This window comes from Brienomyrus brachyistius, chromosome 8 (assembly GCF_023856365.1).
Source record: "Brienomyrus brachyistius isolate T26 chromosome 8, BBRACH_0.4, whole genome shotgun sequence".
NCBI classification, from domain to species: Eukaryota; Metazoa; Chordata; class Actinopteri; order Osteoglossiformes; family Mormyridae; genus Brienomyrus; species Brienomyrus brachyistius.
Window position 1 is genome coordinate 22,227,087 of NC_064540.1, and position 17,387 is coordinate 22,244,473.

At 44.5% G+C, this 17,387-nt stretch overlaps 1 protein-coding gene across 2 annotated transcripts; it reads right to left on the minus strand.

Moving 5' to 3' along the window:
* Nucleotides 1-838: 838 nt before the first annotated feature.
* Nucleotides 839-15,123, minus strand: pank4 (pantothenate kinase 4 (inactive)). Of its 2 annotated transcripts, none has more exons than XM_049022885.1 (19): nucleotides 14,959-15,123; nucleotides 13,799-13,881; nucleotides 12,816-13,024; nucleotides 12,277-12,460; nucleotides 12,089-12,181; nucleotides 11,526-11,679; nucleotides 10,878-11,059; nucleotides 10,394-10,475; nucleotides 9,825-9,925; nucleotides 7,984-8,139; nucleotides 7,611-7,723; nucleotides 7,231-7,318; nucleotides 6,143-6,294; nucleotides 5,869-5,924; nucleotides 5,196-5,245; nucleotides 4,651-4,755; nucleotides 4,368-4,468; nucleotides 4,059-4,127; nucleotides 839-3,198 (listed from the first exon to the last, which is right to left on the minus strand). In XM_049022885.1, exons 1-19 carry the CDS (start codon nucleotides 15,074-15,076, stop codon nucleotides 2,967-2,969), a joined length of 2,328 nt encoding a protein of 775 aa, XP_048878842.1. In that variant the 5' UTR covers nucleotides 15,077-15,123; the 3' UTR covers nucleotides 839-2,966. The 2 variants fall into 2 exon arrangements, with proteins under 2 accessions (XP_048878842.1, XP_048878843.1); XM_049022886.1 differs by having other exon boundaries at nucleotides 14,976-15,092.
* Between the last annotated feature and the right edge of the window lie 2,264 nt (nucleotides 15,124-17,387).

The following is a 17,387-nucleotide window of genomic DNA, read 5'->3' on the forward strand; positions in this document are numbered from 1 at the left end:
AATATCTGCGTTTTTAAAGGCCCCTAGGGCGGTGAACATGGCGACTCGCTCTCCTGCGAGTATCAGTTGGAGTAGCTCTCCTACTCCGGGTCCAAGAACCATCATAAAAAAATATGTTCTGATGTTTAGTTCGGTTGTTATATTGACTTCTGTCATTAAAAGAAACACATGAACACCATGAATCCTGTGGGTGTCCATCTGCCCCCCCCCAAGCTCTAGGTACAGGAGAAGTATTGTCTTTACCTGGTTTAACCAACTGCGTACCACAACTACACAAGTCACTTTCAAGGCAGATTAACCTTGAAATATATCGCACATACACTAGATCAGAGGTGTCCAATCTTATCCGCAAAGGGCTGGTGTGTTTGCAGGTTTTTGGGGTAACCTTTAGGTCAGCTGTTCAAACCCAGGTGTGAGGACTCTTCAGCCAATCAGTCCTCTAATTAGTAATCTAATTAGGGAGTTGCAGCAAAAACCCACATACACACACCAGCCCTTACTGGGTGAGATTGGCCACCCCTGCACTAGATGGAAAAATTCGAGTGATGCTGCTAATTACACTGAAATTCCTCGGAAGTCGTGACTGACAAAAGAAGCATGATGAATGAAGGCGACTGACATGACATTTCGGTTATATTACATTTTCACATCGTCTCCCTGTGTCACACGGGTTCCCCACAGTCCAAAGACCTGCACTTAGTCTAAATCAGACTCTTTAAACAGCCCACAGAATAACACTGTGAATGTTTGCATGCAACCTGTGATGGACTGGCAACCCATCCAGCCTACCCCCCAGCATAAGCGGTTAGAAGATGAGATCACAAAATAATCAACTTAACAGTATTTAGATTTTACTTTATTAAACAAAAATCATATACAAGTCAGGTTCATGTTCTCATTCTGAACAATCCCTGCAAGGCAGTGGGAACATTACATAACCTCAGCTACTGAGGATCAGGAACATGGATCCGCCGCGTTTATCCCTGTATACTTCAAATAACGAGACCCAATCAATGCAAATGTTCGTTCAGACTTAAATGAAATATAGATACGGTATTTATCGCCTGAATGCATTTCAAATGATGTCAGAATTCATTTCTCCGTAAGTCTCTCACGACTAAGTGGATCCTGTAATATACACACTATATACAAACACACAATATAAAACAGTTATAAAAGTCGTCGGTAAAAGCAGGCAAAGCTCTGGACAAAAAAAGGACTATAGCACCAACTTTGGTCAAGATTAGCGTTTTTTCCTTAATGCCTGCCATGGCACATTAAAAAAAAAAAAAAACTCGACAGCCTTTTGCTTGTTGTGACGCACATGCGTAAAACACGCTTACGCGTCCGCGTTTACAAGTGCCGTACTGATCCGATCAGGAAAAAATGCTAGTTATCCTCGTTGCTGCTTTTTCCCAATGCAAATGTATCAACAAAATCCATCCCATCTCCTTGCTGTTGCTTGTAAATAAGCACGTGGACTTGAATTAACTAAACTGTAAGGTGCAGCGCTGTGTTGCAACGGGCGTGCGCACAAGTGAACAGTTTGGTTAAAAAAATAATAATAAAAAAAAAAATCCAAAGATGATACTCACCCGCACGTGACAATGCAAGCCTAACACTTTACTAGTCAATGGGACAGTACGGGTAAGGCGATGCTGTGCGGTACAATCCCGTTCTCGCCCTCGCATCCAATAAAACACGCATACAAGAGACCGGCTGCGGGAGCAAGGCAAAGATGTGTAGTACTGTACTGCCCCCTAGTGGACACAAACGGAGCAAAAATGCCAGAAGCAGGAGATGAAAAAGGACCTAACTTAGTCTTGAAACAAATCACAGGAAATCTTAAATATTAAGTCTCTTAACTGTGGCATCTGTAAAACAATATCCTACATACAATCCTGTTAAGTCGGGCTTGATTTCAAGCATGGACTTTTTCCAAGCTGATTAAAAAAAACACAGAATGTCACGTCAAAATAAAATATTCTTACACACGATGGACGTTTGATGGGCGTACACTCCAAGAGGAAATACTTCTCGCTTTGGCTTCAAGTTCAAACTTTTTTTATGGGGGAAAGGGGTGTAACATTCCTTTAAACAATATTACATGTCATTATCCATTTCAGGTAATTAAAAAATAAATACTGAGAAAACAGGCACGCCATCTGAAATCAACTTTGCAAGTTAACCACTACAGTCTCAAGGCACATTAATCAGTAAAAAAAAAAAAAAAAAAAAAAGATATTAAATCATTTAAAGAACACTGATGGTCGGCCTGTCAGGGAGCAACAAGATTACGCGATGAGAACAATGGAGAAATATCCCATCAAGTGATCGCTACCAAAGTAAAAAACAGCTTCATTTAACGGCACTAACATCAGCAGCTTCAGGGAAGAAACCATATTCCAAGCAAATGAACAGGCTGGTAGTTATCCTTGCCAATTAAAAAAATATATGGTTTTTATTATTGTTGTTTTCCTGTTGCCAGGTTCGGGTAGCAAACTTCCGGCAAAACATCCAAACTACAAGTCATACATACAGTTAAAGGTATTCAAGCAAAAAATCAAGAAATGTCATAAATTATCAAATCGTTTAAACATTGCTCCATATCAATTAACAAAAAAGTAAAGCTTTCGGAATCATGACAGCACTCCGGTTGCCATGGCAGACGCCCCCCAGCCCCACATTTTGCGGGCTCAGTTGAGACCCCAATGGCCACTCAGGACACTAGTGGCACATTTACATCACCTGCCCAATAGGGGGCACCATCTCCCACAGCGACGAGACACGAAAACTTAATACATAATGGGGTCACAATATTCCATCAAATACCTTTTATGTAGCCCTACAAAATAAATCAGAAAAAATAAGTATGAATGCATAACAAAAGTGGACATTTTCAACACAGCATACATTCCCACAGCAGACACTGACTGCGTCCCCGCACCCCCTAGCCCCCTACTACTCTACCGTCTTAGCCCTGGGCTTTGGGGTGGGATCTCATACTTGAAGACCACACTGAAGATCTTGCCACCAAGCCTCTCAGCCAGCCAGGAGTTCTTAATGACAGCCAGCTTGAGGCTCTCGCAGCTCAGCGCAGCGTAGTAGTTGGTGTGGATGGCTCGGCCCATACCCTCAATCACCACGAGGTCTGTGTGTCGCTCTCGTACCACCACTGCCAGAGCCTTGTCCAGTCGGCTGCCGTAACGAGGGAGGAGCATTATACAGCAGTCAGCATTCTGGCACCACCAACAGAGCGATTCCAGCTTTAAGTCCACCCTCCCCAGCAGAACTGACTGACCACCAGCATCGTCCGGACACATATCAGGCACTGGGCCAGAGGACCAGCGTTACGGAATGTCTACTTCAAAGCCACTTATGATCCATCGATCTACTAAGCTAGCATCCAATATTCTGCTCTAGTCTCTAACCTTAGAAATCACGGAACACAGTACCAATTAAAACATTTTAGTTCACACAGTCGACAGAAATTTCAGATATTTCAAACTACAGTGCTCACACAACAACCTGGGACACTTGCAGAATTCAGGACAAATACTGCAAATTTATTGGATTTTATAATAAAAATCATTACTTCATTTGTGTTTACAAAAAATATATACATTGCATTACAAAGAACCGGAGGTTTTAAGTCGTAATAAACTGAAACCAATATTATAGTTCGAAAGGAGCTGTTCTGAGTTAAGTTCCTTGACGAGCATCGCTGGATGCTTTTTAATTAGTGATACCTTTGAAATGACATAAAAGACCAAACATTTGGTTAATGGGACTACAGTTACAATTGCGAGAGAATGATAGAACAGAACTGAATGAGCCAGACAAAAAAAAACACTTAAAAGAAAATGTGGGTGTGGGACATATGTGCAGATATGTTAAATATTGCTTGTCAAAGGACTTATGAAGCCAGTCAATTTGCATTTTTATAGAATTAAACAAGACCTTCCAGGAGCACTGAATGTAATATTGAATAAGTCTGAGTTCTGGATGTACTTCATTTCGACACTATAAATCCGGCATTATTCCATGGAAGCACTTACCTCAGATCTAAACACGGTGAGCTAGAACCACTCTGAACGAGCGTCAATCTGTCTTCCTTAATCGCAGCCCTAAGGAAAAGATGGCTGGTTCACTATAAATGAAGCAGAACACTTCACAGAATGAAGCATGTGATTACAGCCTATCGCCAGAACCTAGATAAATTCTGGTAGGCAGGAGTGTGCTAAAATTGTACGCTATTAAGAGAGCCCCCTCTTGTGGCCAAGAGAGAGAAGTCAGACATGCCTCTGATGATGCACAGTACACAGCAGTATTTAAATGTTGTGCATTAACAGAGGCTGAATACCCACTGAATGACCGAATCCATCGCAGCGATCCTTTCCGTCAGTATCTGCAATTCACTGTTGGTCACATCATTCAACGCCGGCCCCGAGTTGCTAGCCAGCACAACCTGCGGGGGGTAGACAAAGAGGTTGACAAGATCTGCGGCAAAAGCAGAAGGCAGCTCGCACGAGATGTGCTCACAGCAGATGTCACGGGCGAGGAGGCGGCTCGGCGCGCGACTGCAGAACTCCCAGCCGCCCGCGGCGCTGGGCCAGATTTACGGCGCGAGGACCAAGACGGTGCCCTTACCTCAGTGCCGCGGCAGAGGAGCTCTCTAACAAATGGGAACACTCCCAGAATGATGTCTATTCCACTATTATCTACGAAAAACAAGGCACATTTGTGAGGGGGACCCTGCAAGAGAAAGCCAGTATACACAGTATTCAATCACTGATCGAGGAGGATGTCATGTACACAGAGAACAACATACACTGCAGAGGCAACTATTTCATTAAACAGCAACATCTACAAGAGGCTATCGATTACAGCCCATAATGCTAAACATTCCACAATTATACAAAAGAAAAAACACCAACAAATTCTCATAAGACTATATTCGAATTTTCAGAACACCAGATGTGGAGAGTTCAGATCCAGGAAGTAAAAATCCAGGCCAAGATTTTGTTTCAACCAACCGGCTGACTGCTGACTTCTTACGAGTATAAATAGAGAATATAGAGTCAGAGTACTCAGCCGGTTGGTTGAAACAAAATCTTGGCCTGGATTTTTACTTTCTGGATCTGATCTCTCCACATCTGCATAAGACTATAATCGAATAGCACCTACGAGCTCACCTTTAATCTAGCAATCCATTGGTCGTAGCAATCGACGAGCCAAGGCCGCTCTGTGGAGAGGGAGAGCAGATCAGCACATTAGAAGCAGGTGAGCTAAGTAGGGTCAGTGGATATTAAGGATACTTAAAAAGAGGTGGTGAATCGGTCTGATGCCTAATCATCACCCCAATCATATTTGTATGCATAAATGACAATAAGATGCTCCCCAAGATCAGGGATGCATCCTTTCTGTTCTGGCCAAACCATCAAGTTCTTACTGCTAGAGTACAGGCTCTGAGAGGTACTTCAATTGATTCACTGCGGACTATCATGAACTAGATGGTTCTGTGCTTTGCAATACTTGACCCCCGTGGATGATAATTAAATACCCACCCCTGCAGATTGCGGTGATATAATATATTTACTCTCACGTCAGTTTACACACACTGCCACTGGCGCTCAGTATCACTCGTGGGAGTGCCTAACCTCCTCTACAATCTGATTGGCTCTCTCTCAACCAATCACGTCTCCGTCTGCCCTCAGAACATTTTTATATAACAAACTGCCATGAGATTTGGCATCAAGGTGCAATGATCAGCTGAGTGTTTGGACCTTATCATGCACTTACTTCACCAACAATAAAGACTAATATCTGCAATTCTACGGATAAAGGTCTAATGCGTCTTTTCGTTACCTTGCAACTGATGTTTAGCCTCTTCGAATCCAAATTCAGGATTAGATTCAAGGACACTGCAAGACAAGATTATATATTTTAAATGGAACTTCAATTTGCATTCGACAGTGTTTTAGCATATAAGGGAGCTAGAATTGATGGGCCAATGGGAATACAGAAAATCACTGGCCATCTTAGCTAGGACCTACTGGCCAATAGCAAAGCAGCAACTCACTGGTCACACCAGCATACCCCTTACTCTTCCCTGTCAAACCGGCAGACCTGGACTACTTACTCGGAAACGGCCTTGGCGCCCCAATCAAAAACATTCCCTGCCAGAAGACCCTTGACCAGAGCAAACTGCCGCTGTTCCCAGGTCAGCTTTTCCAGAGACCTCACCACCTTCTGGAAGTACCTTAAGGCCAAATCATTCTCCTTCTGTTTGATCTGGAAAGAGCGAGAGATATGAACCTTGATGGAACGAGAGTTTCCAGGTGGAAAACAGACCAATCAAAGAATAGCAGCTAAACCGAGGTGCTTCACAGTCAAGTGGTGAAAGGAATGGATCACGGCACTCAAAACGAGCCTTAAGTGCAGTGAATTAGTTTACTTCTTTGGATACTTAAGGAGGCCGGATACTTCGAATGAAACTGACGGCATCACCGTCATCTAGGCCATATGTTGTAGCGTGACGCGTAATCACCATGGCGATGACCATTTCGGCACACCAACTGTGTAGGGTCCCAGAGGCAAACTTTTGTTTTTTTGTTTGTTCTGACCCCACCCACTCTCCCCAATTGACTGACATAAATGTGATACCACGGGATTGGTCAGCAGGACTAATTATGCAGTTCCCAGCATGCTCTGCACCACACCATACACATACACAGTGTAAATATGTCTACGCACGTGTTTTTGCAGCAAGTAGTAAATGTCGTAACTATGTAATGATTGCTGTGAAATGCATGCGTTTTCTTAATGTGGAACAGTGAATGTCATGTAAACTCTTAGTTTCCTTCTCTGTGTCACTGCTCCCCTTTATCAAAATGACTCACACAGTCGCCACAAAAATTATTTGCACTCTGTATGTGGATCTGCTGTATCGAAAACATTATGCGCCCTCTAGAGGTTGTGGCATGATAAAGTGAGCAAGGAGACAATGTTGTTTTAAACATATGACAGACTGTTCTCCCTGGCGTGTTCGATATCTTTTTGTCCGGACGTCGTGTCACGAATGCGGCCCCCTTTAAGGGCGGGCTGAATTGACCTGAAACGACAAGCCTCCCAGAAAGTCTAGGAAAAGCGAAATCTTACGAGGTGACCAAGGAGATAGAGAACAAAACAGAAAGCAACGTATCAGGGAGAGAAAGACTTGTTTCCAACCTTAGAGTACGGATCAGGGAAGTTGAACTCGTTGAGACAGTGTTCTCGCGTGTCTAAGAGACTTCTGACAGTGAGGGAGCCATAAGCACTAGCAGGGGAGGTAAGAGAAGGCGCGCTACGTTAGCAGAGAGGAAAAAAAACACACTGACACATCAGAAAACTATCACAGGAACCGTCCTTTGACTTTGCCTGGATGCGAACTGCAGTGAAAATGCAAGACGGTTTCAGTGGAAGGAAAAGAAGGGTGAAAAACAAGGCGATGAATATCTACATAAGCCTCCAGAGGCCTGACAGGGACAGAGACACCAAGGAAAGACCGATCTGGAGGAAGGGTCATCGAAAGGACTGAGCTTAAGAGACGGGAAGTACGGAGTACCTACAACGGCTGGTGCCGAAGGGTCTGAAGCTTATGGAGATACTTCTGGCGGAATTTCTCCGCCCGCTCCACAGCCTGGGGGAGGTCAGGCTGGCTAGCCACCGCCCGATTCACCACCTGGGGGAGGGGGGGCATGCCAAAGAATCAGAGCGTCAAGCATCACAATCCCCCTACAGGACACTTTCTCATTAGGTGAATAAGACAACAGCACTGAAATGGTGGCACAGTTACCGCCACAACTGGCTCTGTAAAGCACATTTCAGTCCTCGATTCCAGCATCAGAGGCCTAAATAAACAGCGTCCTGTAGGAATGACTGATAGTCTACAAAAATCTGAAGCTTTGCATTAAGCCAGTCAAAAGCGGCAGTTCCAGTTACCCCATCCAGTGCCTCCTCAAAGCAGTAGAGCCAATACTGGCGGGCAAGTGCGTCCTCTGTCAGGTCCACTGTGTCAGGGATGTAAGAGGAGGGGTCTTGGAGTAAAGGGAGGTTCACCAGCTGTCTCTCCAGCCTGTCCATCTCCAGCATATCAAACTGGGAGGGGAGCAAGTAGAGAGCACTGATCACAGCACTGCAGACAGAGCACATGACCAAGCCACTGCAGTCATGCCAGTGTGGAGGACTAAGCGCAACCACTATAACCTCCAGCTCACAAAGCCAACAACCACTCATACCAACATGGCAGCCGATTTCAGGACCCTGACAACACGGAGCTACGTTAAGAAAGTACCTCCGTGGCTTTACCTACAGCTACGCAGTAGTCAGTCACAGTCACCTAGACCAAAACAGCGGCCAAACGCCCCAACACGGACAGGGAACTCATGCCACTGCGTGAGATGATTCTACACTCAGACTCTCCACAATGACTCACATTGCGATTCTTTAGAAAATCAAGCAGAACGCAAACTTTCTCAAAAGGTCTAAGGGCATACCCTTCCGTAGAGATCTAGACTGCACAGACCATTCCGTACCAAACCTCACAGCTGATTTCTCACCCTGCCAATACACTTTCCTGAACTCTTTCTCAAGATCTTCGAGCCACAAGGTCAGCTTGAGTACCGGCTAAACGGTAGAAGCGTAAGACTCCCAGCCAGCCGTGGCCAGTGAACACGCACAGCCACCACTACATCTTTGCTGTCCAGATTGGGGACGACAGAGCACAAGAAACGCGAAGACGTAGCGGAGCGCTGCAGGATGATGGGTGGCTAGAAGCAGAGAATCGATAAGCACAGGGGCAAGTGCTGCAGGGGCCACCCCGCCCCCCCTCAGATATTCAGCTACCTACTAACAAATGATGGAGCAGACGAGTGACACAGGTACAGTCACTTCAGGTCACCAGGGCTATTTGTTTCAGTTTCTAGTTTTCTTTCTCATCAAAAGAGCTACATTTCCCCCCCCGCTGCTTTGAACACATGCATTTTGTAAAAACTAAAGGGACACCCCATCTCTAATAAGCATCTTATCCTGAGCCTCAAACCCAATGTTTTGGGGTCAGAGTTAGACATTCCAAGTCCAGAAAGTAAAAATCCAGACCAAGGTTTTGTTTCAACCAACCAGCTGAGTACTTTGTATTTTACTCTGACACTTTATCCTCAACTGGTTGGTTGAAACAAAGTCTTGGTCCGGATTTTATTTTTCTGGATCTGAAATACCCACCTCTGCTCATGGTCCTGTTCATATGATGAATCAGGCAGCGCGGCGTCTGTTGCGACAGACGTTAAAGAACACATGCGTTAAATGCTTTACGTGATGATGCACAAACGACAGAAGTAACCGAGAGGTTTCCAGTTGTCTGCCAGTAGGGAGCTGAGTATCTGCAGACGTGTGTGTGTGGAGGCATCTGCAAGAAGGGTGCTACACGGCTTTAAACACAGCTGCCGTTTCTCAGGCTCCTGAAGCGTGAGGAGATGCATTTTCTCAAGCGTCAAACATGGCAAACATGGTAGTGGGAGTGGAGGGGTGGTACTTACGGAGAACTGAAGGGGAAGGTTAAAGAAACAGAGGAAGAACATGGAAGATATGGAAAAGAAGCAAAAAAAAAAAAAAATAGACGTATTATGGACAGATACATACACCGTTTAGCTTGGTTTTAAAAGATAATTGCGAATTCTACACCAATGCTGTTAAATGTAATTTAAGCAAATAATAAAAATACTAACAGAAGATGGGCATGTAGAGTGAAAGGCTCCCCCTGCTGGTGACAATGAGGAAGGACTCACCGTTCCGCTACGCACCCGCTGCATGGGGTTCAAGTCGGGGGAAACACTCATCAGGCCGGAGCTCCCTGCATAGTTCTCCCCCCAGCTGTACTGGTTCGGGTCTGCAGGGGACCAGGGCACACAGCCATCACACACGCAAACCAGCTCTACGCGGAACAGCTTGAGTGGAACCCACTGCATGAGCAATCCAGAACCAGTTGAAAAAGGAACAAAGATCTCAAAAAAAGCTGTGATCCACTTAAAATATGCTGGATTTAATCATAGTGAAAACCTTTCCGGCTGAACTGACCAGTTACTGTTTAACTAGCAAGCGTAGCACATTAAACCACAGAAAACATTCTAATAAAGGAATAACTTTAAATACCAAGTAATATCGAAAATTCCTGTAAAAGTCTTAATCGATGTCTTTCTACCAGTACATTTCCTGGAAGTTCTACATATTCATTCAAGCCAATCAGAATTTAACTGGGTTGGGAAAAGGCTATATTTTCACATTTCGCTAACTATCTCCGTGGAGATGAAGTAGCGGTCGGGAAAGGAGGGGGGAATAAAGAGACACAGATCCTTACTGTCTTCCTCCGCCCCTTTGAGGAAGGCCCCAATGGCTCCCAGGTAGCCCTCGTGTCTCAGAAAGAGAGCCTGCACCTCCCCCTGGAAAGCGACACCCAACCACCCGTGAGGGACACCTTACATGCTGTCCGACATACACGAAATCCACCTGAACAATGACGTTGTGCACAGCGTACAGCCAGACAAAACCATGCACAAGCTGCCGAATTTAACCTCGATCCTACAAGGTTCTGCAAATAAAATCTGAAAGCCGAGCCTCCGCACAGCGGCTGGACTGGCATGCGGAACCGGTGCACGGTACTTACACCTCGGTACTTCATTTCCGTGTCTAACAATGAAACCGGAAACCTTCCTCATGGCGCCTAATTAAACCGTCAAACTAGATATTGATTTGCTGGTGAAAACCGCAGAGCATCCGGCTCCAATACATAAGAAGTCTGGTTTGAAGCTGAAAATAAACGTCAGAGAAGGACGGCACGTCACCTTAGTGAAGAAGTTGATGCTGTAGGTGATGGTGTGCATGGTGACGGGGTGGCCGCGGATGAAAAAGCCGCCAAAGTAAACCCGGGTCAGGCTGTGCAGCCGCGCGTACAGGCAGGCCAGCTGCCCGATGTCGTTGCTGATCATGTGCAGGAGACTCTTCGCCATGTCCTCCTTGGAAAACTCTGGAACGAGCGGCGAGCTTTTCCACACAACTATCTCGTAATCTAGGAGCCTCAGTACTTAAGCTGGTGGCGACGGCTCTAGGCCCACGATCAGAACCAGCTCTCGGGGCAGGGGATGCGAAAGGGGCACGTGGAGAATGATGGATCTTGGCTGATGAAGACAGACAGCCATCTGGAGGAGCAATTAGCGCTTCCAGCTCCTGCCACCTCAGGCTTGCAGTTCAACCCTAAGTAGTATGGCCTAAATCTCACTGATAACTTTGAAACACTGCATGAGGTCAACAACACATGCAGCTAAATCCAGTGTCGCTGGGACACTGATGGCTGAGAGCCAACGTTACGGTTTTTCCAAAAATAACACCATGGAGTAGACAAGGTCTCTCGTAGCAGGTAAAAGGTGCTTCTCTGCCTGCCGTAACAAAACTGCACTGACATTAAGGACATTTGTCATGAACGTGCTTCTTACCTTTGTCAGTTGTAGCAGATTTACCAAAACTGCTAGCGATGAGATCCCCCGTCAAGCCCAGGGAACCGTAAGCCCCCCCGTATATGTCCTTCACAAGCATGTCAACACTTGTGTGCTGCCCCCTGGAGGCCAGCTGAAGCAGTTCATCAAAACGCTGAAAGTAGGACAAAGAGGAAAGATAACTTGCTTGGGTATGACGACACCTGCACGGCAAAGCAATGGGATCAGGACACGTTCTGATACAGTCAAGCTTCCTATATTTAACAGAGTTACTTTGGGGACTACATAACTTGTCAATTCTCCACAGGTTTTGAGTTTACTTTTCATGTATGTGGGATAAAAATGTCACTCAGATAAAAATAGGATGTTTACTCGTGGGTTTCACATACATGAATACACTAAAACAATTTGCATTTATATTTAATTAACAGTGGGTACTGATAAAATTCATAAGGCCTAGAAAAATGCCCACATAGAAAAGGAGTAAAGACCTGCATAAAATCAGTTGACTGATACACAGCCATATAAAATGCCGCAATCACTGTGAGCCCTCAAACACATACCTTTGTCTTGGTAAGCAGAGCACCCAGACCCCAGAAAGTACCACCTCCAATTGAACTTCCACCAATCCGCTCAAACTTGTCCTCAGACTCAACCTTGGTCAAAAAAACATTTTTTGTTTTTGTTTTTACAGAGCAGCTGGAGAGGAAAGCGAAGGGGTGAGCTGAGCCATGCGGTTCTCAGACATTACCTTGACTATGGAAACGCCAGATCCAATGTTGATAAGCAAATAGGGGAAGATGTCCGGATGCGTGTTCTGGAAGCGGAACTCGGAGTCCGCATGCTTGGCGTACACAAAGGCCTCGTGGGGGATGTTCTTCAAAACAAAGTTACAGCCCTTGATAAGACAGGACATCTCATCTTCCTTGTCCACTCTGGGTCAGGGACAGACATATAGGGGGGGGGGGTTAGCTGTGGTGCAGTTTGCTCAGTTTGCTCCAGTGGGGTTGGATAACATTCTTTGAGGGCATTTTCTGCTAGTTCAACTTTTCTCCAACCACAGAACAATACAAACATTAATAAAAGCAAAAACACACCAAATACGGGCATTTTAAGATTTGTGGTTGAGAATATCGGAATCTCTGCTGAGAATGCGACCTGCAGGACTAAATGCTCTGCATAGGGGGTTAGAAGAATAAGACGCTGAATCCTGGAAAAGCACTTCTTCCTCACACACCATTAACCCCCCCACCACCCACCCACCCACCCATACAGCTCTAAGACGCTCACTTCAGCCTCAGCTTCTTCTCGATGAGCTCCTTAAACTTGTAAGCACCCCCGCCCGTGGCCTTGATGACCTTGGTCTCAGTGTTGACCAGGTGGTCTTTGATGAAGTCCAGGCAGGTCTCGATGTATGCATTCTCAAACTTGATGAAGTGAAGGCGGGCAGTGATTTCCTCCTGCACAGAGATCTCATATAGGGGATCCCCGTCCACCTCCTGTAGGGGAAGGGGGAGGTGGCGTCAAAGGATCTGCATGCAGGAGATCCGTATTCTATTGGTGGCTTTTTGTTTTGCTTATTATCTGTTAAGGAGTCAAGTTTAAGGTGGACTGTGTGTGGCTGGGTGGGTGGGCAGGCAGGCAGGCAGGCAGGGAGGGAGGAAGATCATCCCAAAAAACAAACCTCAACCCAGAATTGCAATAACCACAAAAGGCTGAGAACTGAAGAGAAAACAGGTCTGAGAACAAGCCGTGGTGCAAGACCCCTAATTTTCAAAGTGAGCCATAAGAACAGCATGGATTAGTGACTTTCCATCAAGAGTAAAATTATGTTTTACATTTACATGTTATTTGTTTACCAGATGCTTTTATCTAAAGCGAAATACAAATGGAAAAAGCGGAGTCAGTCAGTCAGCCCCTGGAGCCACTGGGAATGAAGGGCCTAGCTCACTGGCCCAATGGCTAAATCACTCTACCAACCACAGGAGTTGAACCAACAACTTTCTGATCACAGGTACAGAGTCCTAACCTACTGCACTACAAACAGCCCATGTAAGGCAGATACCAAAAGATGTCGTTTTTTTCTGATATCATTAACACTGGCTAATAAACATTTTTGGATGGAAAAAAGACCCTACAGCAAATCTGTACTGTTGCTTGCCACTGAATGACTAATATTTGACAGTTAAATCTCTTGGTGTAAGAGGAAATAATAATTTACAGTAACCACTGAAAACTCCATAGAAGAAGAAAAATCATGAGAGGTAACTTACTTTTGCAGTGTGGTCGAAGGATCGCACTTTGGCGACTTTGTGCTGGACTGTGGAGTAATAGGCAAGCTTTGTCAAAGACCCACCTGTTGAGACAGCAACCTTCATTAGCATAGCGACACCAACCTTATCACGGTTAAAAAATTAGATTCTAAAGAGAGGACAGAGAGGACACCATAGACGATTCATGCCACAACCATTTTAACACTTTTATTTTTACTATCATTAAGCTTAGTTCATAGTTTGTCGAAAAACTTACTGCATGTAGGACATTTCGGCACATATCACTCACAACAGGCCAAGGTTTGTAGATAAGCTGCCACCTTCTGGTGTTAAATTTATTGGGAGATAAACTACAGGTTTTGCAAAGTGCCTACATTTCAAAGGCGATCCGACTCTTGCTGGGCTGCACGTCCTTGTGTAGAACTTAAATATATTACGCGACACGCAATTAGAGTACTCGAATAACGTACTATACGACGTAAATAACATTTACAACGTAATATTTACGTTAACATTTCTTATGATTCCAGTCTGCCCTTCGACTTAAATTTGTTAAAAGGGAAACGCAATATTGCATTTAGATTTTATTTATTGTATTTAGATCTTGCATTACATTCGGGATGGTCAGCGACACGAGTTAACGTGTAACTTTTTTGGGTACGATTTTCGAAAGCAAACAAAAACCTATTAATCAAAATACAGGCCTAACCGTAATGCTTCGTATAATATAACACCTAAAACGCCATTCGGTGCCATTATAACAATTATGTAGGTAATAAAAGCACTAAATTATATTAAATGTATACAACACCGTATTAGAAAGGTTTATGTCGTACAGTATGGCAAAGCATGATACTACGGTGCAAAGTAAAAACAAACCGGACGCCGAATAAATAAATAGGTATGAAATCGGCACCGTTCGTTTTGCTTCAGTGCCGGAAACATTCCTGCAGATTTCGGAAGGGACACGTTTGAAGCTGACAGCTTAGCCATTTTTAAACTAATCATATAAAAACGATGTGATTGCTTCTTTGGGGCATGACATCGGGTCCTTGCTTCGACCGAACCCCCCCTCTGCACAGTACGAACAACAGCTACAAGTGGGTAAGATCACAACACGCAGAAGGCAGAGGAGCGCAAGTCCTCCCGCAGGCTGGTACCTATATCTATTGCGAACCTCTTGGCATTTTCCAGGTTGCGAAAGATCTCGTCGGGTGGGAGGGTAATGCTTTTGTCCATGCTGTGGCGACCGCTCCCAGCCTGGCTGCAATCCGCCATGTTGAGCGACTCGGAAAGTGAGGGGGGGCGATTTTGCGGAGTGACGTCCGGGAAACCAAGTTCCTGCGCAGTGAGACCCGCGCGGACTGCACGGCACGTGCACCTGTTCGCCCCCTACCTGACGAGTAAAACGATTACAAAGGGCTGCGCTTTAGAAATGGATACGAAAAGTACAGTTAACATTGAAAGGACCATAAAGCATTATTATAGGAATATAAAGCAAAAATGCTCTTATTTTGCTGTTATTTTCCCCATCGCACTGTTATAAAGTGTGTTTGTGTGTCGGCCTTGCGTCCATAGCTTGCAGGATATGATCCGCATCCCCACGACCTTGCATAAGACACGCATCGTGCATGTATGGAAGATGGATGGATGGATGGATGGATGAAATGGTAGGGCTGCTGCATGATTAGCTGCCTGCGAGCAACTTACATCTTGCGGCGGCTATCTGTTTATGTTACTGCCATCAAATGCAATGCGGAACAGAATTCGTGCGTAAACACCCTAACATCAGTTTAATGCTGGTTTAACTTAATGTCAAACTCAGTCCGATTCTTTGTATTTTTTAATCAATGTTTGCACTCAACCTTGTACGTTATACTTGTACAGTGTCACTCATGTGTGTATATTTCAGATTTTATTTCTTGTATAGTGAAATTTATTGTTTGTACAGTGTCATTTATTGTCTGTGTACTAGGGAGTCTAGCAGCCGGAACTAAATTTCTTGTGTGCCCCAGCACACTTGGCGAATAAAGCTGATTCTGATATTTACTACTAGTTATTCTGTAAGATATTCACAGTTTACCTCTAAACAGTGTTTACACGTTTCGTATCTTATCTTAAGGAATACCGGATTAAACGGACTGGGAAAGAATCCGGTGTCTCAGTTCCCAAGGAGATCAGTCCTAATAGCAGACATTATCAAAACGACGGGCTGCTAAACGGAATGGGAGTATTAGACGGAAGACTGACTTCCCCATACTGACAGAGGAGGAGACGGAGCGTGTCTGCAGAAATATCCCGTCAATAAAAATCCCTAGCTGCGGTATCCGGAAAGCTTTTACAGTTTCCGACTTTCACACGTGTGACGATTTTCCCACGTAAAAGGGATGCTGGTTTCACGTGTCTCTTTACCACCCGGTGTGTCACACGTGCTTCGGGTAACACTTCTGGTATTATTAAAGCGTCTTTTTCTGTTATTTATTGTACCTGCATGAAATCTCACTTATTGGCTCTTGGTGGCGTAAATTCTCTCAGAATTTTACCCCCATATGCTGAAACCGCTTATAAATACAACAACCCATACAGTCTCCTTACTTATCGGACTTAGACGTCGTAAGACAATCAGCGCCAGCCGAAATGCCTCGGACAGCTCTTCAGAAACGCAGTACGGCATTGGATTTCTGTACACGAGAAAAGAGTAAGAAAATATGTTCCAATATATTTATCTATTGTACAGCTGTGTTTCATTTCTAACCCTAATCTGTGTATAGTCTAATAATTCTCGTCTTTTTTTCTAGCAGCGCAAGCCAATTGTAGAGAATATTCGCAGAGATCGTATCAATGCCAGCAGCGACAAACTGAAAACATTATTATGCCAACAAATGAAAGAAAAGAAGCCCAGCTTGAAGCTGGAAAAGGCTGACATCTTGGAGGTGACCGTTCATTTCCTGAAAGAGAAAGTCAAGTGCAGCTCCAGTCCAGGCTGCAAGAAGGGCTTCAGCAATTGTCTACAGGAGACCTTCAGCTACCTGCCTCTACACGTCCCTCAGCAACCATCTGAGCAAGTGGCCATTAGGAGTTTCACTACAGACCAAGGGACGACCTTCCAGAAAAGAGCAGCAACCACGATCAAATCAAGTTCTGCTGCAGGTTCATCACTGTCACACCAGCAGTGTCAGGGATCTCTGTGGAGGCCGTGGCAGATGAATGGACAGTCTGCCATGGAAGACCTTCTCTAATCAGGGAGCTTCCTGCTTCTATAAGGACATTCTTAGTGAACTCAGGTTTGATTTTATTTCAGGTATTTCACTCTGCAGTGTCAGGTGTGTCTCTGACATGAAGTTAATTCCCTCTGTAACTTCTGCACCTACTGAACTTAGTGTAATTTTATTTTGTATATTATCGATATTTTAACTATATATTTTGTAGAAATTGCCTTATGAAAAAGGTTTTTATTTTACCTATATATATATATATATATATATATATATATACATACACACAGTGCTCAGCATAAATGAGTACACCCCCTTTGAAAAGTACGAATGTAATCAGTAGCTCAATGAACAAAAGAATACTTCCAAAATTT

Coding starts and splice junctions, on each gene's coding strand:
- pank4 (XM_049022885.1), bottom strand. CDS start 15,076: ATGGCGGATTGCAGCCAGGCTGGGAGCGGTCGCCACAGCATGGACAAA. Junction 6,295..7,230: donor TCCCTGATCCGTACTCTAAG/GTTGGAAACAAG, acceptor CGCTCTTTCCAG/ATCAAACAGAAGGAGAATGA. Junction 5,246..5,868: donor GGCTAAACATCAGTTGCAAG/GTAACGAAAAGA, acceptor CCCTCTCCACAG/AGCGGCCTTGGCTCGTCGAT.